The 6786-nt window shown below is 62.3% G+C and overlaps 1 protein-coding gene across 1 annotated transcript; it reads left to right on the forward strand.

Annotated features, from left to right (window-relative positions):
• Nucleotides 1-446: 446 nt before the first annotated feature.
• Nucleotides 447-6021, forward strand: PLK5 (polo like kinase 5 (inactive)). The gene is given in 11 exon segments (XM_081827423.1): nt 447-522; nt 624-719; nt 1111-1309; nt 1409-1535; nt 1708-1784; nt 1967-2051; nt 2317-2394; nt 3352-3455; nt 3458-3508; nt 4556-4687; nt 5376-6021. Coding segments are annotated over 11 exon segments (1179 nt in total). The 5' UTR covers nt 447-457; the 3' UTR covers nt 5541-6021.
• Nucleotides 6022-6786: the final 765 nt, after the last annotated feature.

The following is a 6786-nucleotide window of genomic DNA, read 5'->3' on the forward strand; positions in this document are numbered from 1 at the left end:
CAAGCCCGCCTTAGCCCTCCTGAGCACACCTGGGCTCACCTGCGCCCGGCATGCACCCGCGTTGGGTTCATCTCTGATCCCCTGGCCCTTTTCAAACTTCCCCGGGGCCATCTGGGCCCATCTGCACTCCTGTATTCCTCTTTGGGTTCATCCGGGCTTACCTGTGTCCGTCTGCGTGGTCGGTGCTGCTGCGGCCACCTGCGCGCACCTGCAGTCACTGGCCCACGTCCTGGAGGCGCGGCAGACTCTGACGGAGCCTGAGGTGCGCTATTACCTGCGGGGCCTGGTCAGCGGCCTGCGCTACCTGCACCAGCGACGGATCGTGCACCGCGACCTGAAACCCAGTGAGCGTGGAGGGCAGTTGGGGGGGCGGGGGGAGGGGCGGGGGGTGTGTGGCTTCTGCCCTCATAGCCTCGGCCCGCCCCCTCTGGCAGGTAACTTCTTCCTGAACAGGAACATGGTGGTAAAGATTGGAGACCTGGGGCTGGCTGCCAGGGTGGGGCCAGGGGGCCACTGCCACAAGTAAGTGAGGGGCTCTGAACAGTGCCTCTGGGGAGGCACAAGTGGGACCAGTTTGGCATGTGGGCCCCGGCCTTCCTGAGCCCGCCATTATCCCCTCCCAGAGTGCTCTGTGGGACCCCAAACTTTCTGGCGCCAGAGGTCATCTCCAGGAATGGGCACTCCTGCCAGTCAGACATCTGGGCTCTTGGCTGCATCATGTGAGTGGGTCGTGGGGAGCCCCGGGCCTGGGGAAGAGGGGCAGGAGGGCCCGGGTGGGGCCAGGTAAGGACAGGTGGAAGCCTACAGAGGGGAGGCTGAACGGGGGACAGGCAGGTGTGAGCATGCCTAGGACCGATGTGGACAGGTGTGTGCGGGTGTGGGGCAGGTGGGGAGTACCCGCCTGCCATCACGCGAGTGTGCAGGTATGAATAGGGCACATGGGGGATGTACGTGCGAGGGAAGACAGGTTTGAGCACGCACAGAGGTGTGGACAGGTATGTGCAGGTGGTAGATACACAGGCGGACCTGGGTATATATAGTTACGAGGCACATGCAGGGACAGGTGCAAGCAGACACTCAGGTTCCTGCCGCCCCCACCCCCCGGGTCAGGTACACAGTGCTGACCGGTACCCCTCCCTTCGTGGTGGCTCCCCTGTCGGAGATGTACCAGAACATCCGAGACGGCCGCTACCCCGAGCCTGCCCACCTGTCACCCAACGCGCGCCGCCTCATCGCCCGCCTGCTGGCGCCCAACCCGGCGGAGCGGCCCAGCCTGGACCTCCTGCTGCAGGATGACTTCTTCACACAGGTGTGTGCTGTTCCACGGGTGGGGCCTGCCCTGGGGGGCCGAGGCCCAGGAGCTGGGCGGCCCGCGCCGCGTGCTGACCCCCGGTGCCCCGCTCCGAAGGGTTTCACTCCAGACCGGCTGCCGGCCCGCTCTTGCTACAGCGCACCCATCTTCACCATGCCCCAGCCTCTGGGCAGGCTCTTCCGGAAGGTGGGCCGGCTGCTGCGGACCCAGGGCTGGCCGCCATGTGAGTAGTTAGTGCACCTGCCCACCCCTCCCCTGCCCCACCTGCCTGGCCGGCTCGCATCTCGCACACCTGTCCTGCTTCCCACCTGTGGCAGGGGTGGGCCTGGGGGGCAGATGCCTTCCCGCTGCATGGGGCCAGGCTCTGCCCCTGAAACTCCTTGTGCTTCCCTCAGGCCCCTTCACTCCCAGCGAGGCGTCGGGTCCAGGAGAAGAGGCTTCAGATCCTGACTCCATGGAGCGCGGCCGTGAGGTGAGGGCTCCGGGCAGGGACTCGCGGAGGCATGCGGAATGCGTTCTCACAGCAAGACCCGGCAGAGGGAAAAGTCGGGGGGCGTGGTCTTCAGAGGGAAGAGGATGGAGCCCCTCACCCACCTCAGGCCTCTCCTGGGGGCCAGGGCCTCCCTCCCCTCACCCCTGCTGCTTCTTCCCCAGGCCTCCCTGTTGGACAGAGGGGCTCCCCACCCCGAGGTCCCCGTCCACCTGCTCACCCAAGGGACCCTCAGGAGTGACCCGGCGGGTGAGCGGACACTCCATCCTCGGCCCCGGCTGCTGGTGGGGAGTGAGGGTATGGAGGTGGGGGCAACGAGTGGGCCTTGCCAGGGTCGTGGCCCCTCTCCCGGCTTCAACTTTCCCACCTGTGAAATGGGAAAGATGGCCGGAATCCTTCTGGGTTTAAAATAAGATGTTTCCAGACTCGGTCGTTTGGGCCAGGGCTGGTGGGAGGGGCCCCTCGTGGTGGCGGGGACAGACAGGCCTGCCCCTACATAGATCTGTCTCCCCAGGGCCCCCGGGGGGCCAGAGGCAGGAGGTCGAGGTGGCCATCAGAAACCTGCAGCTCTGCCTGGACGCTGGCCTCCCAGGTAGGAACCCAGCCAGGCCCACAGGGGCCACCTGTCCCTTAACATCCCAGGAAAAGTGTCCTGCTCTGCCCAGGGCCCCCCCGGGTATTTCTGGGGCTCCCCTGGGGGGCAGAGCTGAGGGAGGCTTCAGGGCACAGGGACGCCCATCCTGCACCCCAGGGTCCTGGAACCCCCAGCCCCCCATGTCCTGCCCCTCCTGGGTCACTGTCCTGGGAGCCTTTTCTTTCTCAAAGGACCCAGTGGGGTTCTTCTTATTCTTCTGCTCCTGTAGCACAGAAGGACCCTGGACGTTAAGATTCTTCCATCAGCTGGAGCCAACTCTTACTTACTCAGATGTCCTAAAGAAACAGTAAAAGATACTTTGAGATTTACAGGGGAGGCAGCCCGGAGAGTTCTGCCTGCCGCTCCCCCAGCTTCCCCCGGCCACTGGAGAGCCCGTTTCCTCACTAATGCCCTTTTATCTCTGCCAGGTTCCGATCCAGGATTCCAGAGGCCATTGATCGATTTTTTTAAAAGATTTTATTTATTTATTTGAGAGAGAGAGAATGAGAGACAGAGAGCATGAGAGGGAGGAGGGTCAGAGGGAGAAGCAGACTCCCTGCCGAGCAGGGAGCCCAGTGCGGGGCTCGATCCCGGGACTCCAGGATCATGACCTGAGCTGAAGGCAGTCGCTTAACCAACTGAGCCACCCAGGCGCCCCGATCGATTTGTTTTTAACACACACTTTTTCTTAATGCAATCCAGCAAAGCCTGTAGAGTTTGGGCGTTACACACGGTTCAGAAGGGCTCCTCTCAAGAGGTGGCAGGTGCCGCCCAGCCCCTCGTCGTCCCTCCCCCCCGCAAGGCAAGACTTGGTTTTCTGCCCCCCTGGACTTTGCTCTGCATCTTCTGTGTCTCCACCGTTCCTCCCCCAGCCCCCATCCCGCCTTGCTCAATTCACTTCATTTTTGTGCCCAGCCACACAGGACCCCCCGGGAGAGCAGCGGCCCAACCTCTGGGCCCCCAAGTGGGTGGATTACTCCAGCAAGTACGGCTTCGGCTATCAGCTGTCAGATGGGGGCAGTGGTGTCCTGCTTCGGGACGGCACGCACATGGCCCTGCGCCCCCCGGGGGAGTAAGTCGTGGGGCTCCTGTCCACCCCCATCTTTCTTCAATCATTCCTCAAGTGTTTATTAAAATAGCACCTACTGTGCGTGCCCAGGGGGACTCCCTGCCTGCTGGAGGGGGGACAATGCTACACAAGTAACCAAGGTGATTCCAGGAGGCAATTTTCTGCAGAAATGAAGTGTTTGAGGTGACCGACTCGGGGGGCGGAGGGTTAGGGTTGTGGAGGGGCTTCTGAAGAAGTGACATTCAGGCAAGACACAAAGGATGAGAAGGAGCCCAGCAGGAACAGCGTCTGAGGCACAGGCAACAGCATGTGCAAAGCCTCCTGGCGTGGGACGCAGCCCGGTGGGTGTGAGGAACGGAGTGGCATGAGGACACGGGGAGGACGTGAAGTCACGGGCCTTGACGGCCACGGTGGTGGTCGGGACGGGAAGGGTGGGTCCGAGGCACACGTTCAACGTGACCTGGCTGGCAGGAGAGGCCCAGGGAGCCAGCAGGGAGGTGGTTGGACTAGTTGGGCAGGGAGTGGCCGTGGCCTGGGGTGGTGGTCTCGGAGGGACGCCAGGACGCTGGCATCTGGACTCCCGTTGCCGGCAGGAAGGTCGGAGTAGCCGCTAGGCCAGATGGGAAGGTGGCAGAGGGAGCGGTTTGGGGGCTGGCCGGGATCTCAGTATGGACACAGCTCCAGGGGGCTGGCGGTACGGAGAGAGGTGGGTCAGTGCGGAGCTGGTCTCCAAACTCCCATCCAAGGGGGCGTGGCCGGCGGGACGGTGTCCTCGGGCATCGAATGCCCAGGATAGAGGCTGTGACAGCGGGCACCACCCTGTACCGCACCCCCAGCCAAGTGTCCTACATGCCTGCCCGGGGGAAGCTGGAAACCTTCACCCCAAGGGACGTGCCCAGCACACTGGGCGCCAAGCTGGCCGTCCTCCGGCTCTTCGCCCGCTGTATTCAGCAGCGGCTGCGAGAGGTAAGGGCCAGGTGGGGCCGGGCCGGGCTGGGCAGGTGCGGACGCCCCCAGCCCTGAGACCCGCGGGGCTGGGTCTGTGTACAGGAGGGGGCCCGGCCCATGCCCACCCCGCCGGCGGCCCCCAGTCTCTGCCTGCTGCGTGTCCTGGCGTCCGCGCGGGCTTCGCTCCTGCTCTTCAGTGACGGGACGGTGCAGGTGAGCGCTCGGGGCGCCCTCGTCCTCGGGGGACACGCTGGGAGCACCTGCTGTGGGGGGGGGACCAGGAGCAGCTGGCTTCGGGGGGGGTGGGATGTTGACTCCTAAGTACAAAACTGCACTGGCAAAATGTAATTTCGGGCCATCCTCGTGGGGTGTCACCTCGTAGCCGCCCAAATGTCATTTCAGTGGAAAATCATTTCTAGATTGAGGCTTCCCTGAGCGGTCCTGGCGATTGCTGACAAATCGCAGCCAGTCCTGAAACAGACTTCAGAAGCAGTCCTGTACAATGCTTCTGTTGTTAGTTTAAAAAATTACGATTTTGTGTTACAGTAAAACCTCCCTCTCTGTTCAGACTAGAACGTGGCTAGCACGCTTGCCCCGAGCTGGGTCTCAGCTAGAGAGGACATCCGCTGGGGAAGCTGGTTTACCCAGGTCACAGGATTCGGGGTGGGGGTCTCACGGGGTGGCCCTGGGAAGGGGAGTCCCCGTCTGAGCCCTGTTTCCCCATCGGTACAGTAGAGCCCTTGGCCCCTGCTCCCTGAGCTCCTGGGGGTGCGGCAGCGCTGAGACCCAGGTCAGGGGGCTGTCAGCCTCGGTCCACTTGTCCTACTCCCTGGAGCGCTGCGGTGGGGGTGGGCATGGGGGGGCCCCCTCTCCCTGACCCCGGCTCCTCACCCCCCGGCAGATCAGCTGCAGTGACGACCAGACTCACCTGGTGCTGAGTGGCCAGGGTGAGGAGTTGCGGCTCACGGTCTGGGAACGCGGCCAGCCCAGCACCTCCTACCCCCCGGGCACCCTGCAGAGTCCCGGCTGCTCCCCGGCTGCCCGGCTGCACCTTGTCCACGCTCTCCACATGCTGCAGAGCATCTAGAGTCCCCTGCAAGGGGACCAGGCCCCCAGCTCCAGTTCCGGGTCTCTTGTCTCCCCAGAGGGGTGTCCCTGGGGACGGCTCAGGAGAGCATGGGAGGTGGTGGTCCTTCCCTCGGGTCATGACTGTGCAACCCAGACTTTTGTTTGGCTTTGTTCTTTTTTTCATTAAAGAGAAGTTGACCATCTAGCCGGCTGTCTGCCTCTCTGGTGGAGTCTGAGATGCATTGGTGAGGGGACGCTTAGACCGGCAGGCTCTGAGCCCACTGCCCTTTGTGGCAGACACAGATGGGCCAGATCTCCGCCAACACAAGAATTCATACCAGCGTGGGGTCGTGCCGCGACCAGAGTGCTGAAGCGTGTGATGTTTGCTTGATGGCCGAGCAGCAAGAAAGTGGGTGTCCGGGCTGGGAAGTTGGTGACCGTGGTCCACAGGGCGACCGTGCTCTGGCAGCCCCGGGCTGATCAAGAACTGGGGCTTCTGTGCAAGGTATTCTCAGAAAGACCCGAGGCCAGGAAGGAACTGGCCAGCTAGCAAACAGAGCGCAGGGACAGCAGAGATTCGAGACCTGTGGGGTTGGGGAAGCCAGGAGACGGGGTTCTAAATCCTCCAGGTCAGGTTCCTGGGGGAGGAGTTGACTCGGCAAGTTACAGACTTCTCCACCTGCCCCCCAAACAGAGGTCTGAATGTGTATGAGAGGTACTCAGAGAAACATGCACAATGGACATTTATGGATGTTGAGAATTTTTTAATGTGTAACATTGTTATAGTTTTGTTTTTAGAAGGCGCTCATCCTTAGACAGTCCTTCCCAGCGGGGGGCGGTGCTGCCCCCCAGGGACCCCCGGCGATGACTTGGGGCGACTGTGATTGTCACACTGGGGACACTGCTTGCACCGAGTGGGTGGGGGCCAGGGAGGCTGCTCAGCGCCCCCCAGCACCCGGGACACCCCGATGTCCGCAGGGCTGGGGAGAGACCCTGCTTCAGAGAGAGAAACTGAAGTATTTACAGGCCTAATGCTGCATTTCTTCTTTTTTTTTTTTAAAGATTATTTATTTATTTATTTGACAGAGAGATAGAGAACACAAGTAGGCAGAGAAGCAGGCGGAGGGAGAGGGAGAAGCAGGCTCCCCGCAGAGCAGGGAGCCCGATGCGGGGCTCGATCCCAGGACCCTAAGATCATGACCTGAGCCGAAGGCAGACACTTAAAGACTGAGCCAGGGTGCCTGGGTGGCTCAGTTGGTTGAGCG

The sequence above is a fragment of the Leptonychotes weddellii genome, chromosome 1 (assembly GCF_054177405.1).
Source record: "Leptonychotes weddellii isolate Sample4059 chromosome 1, ASM5417740v2, whole genome shotgun sequence".
NCBI lineage: Eukaryota > Metazoa > Chordata > Mammalia > Carnivora > Phocidae > Leptonychotes > Leptonychotes weddellii.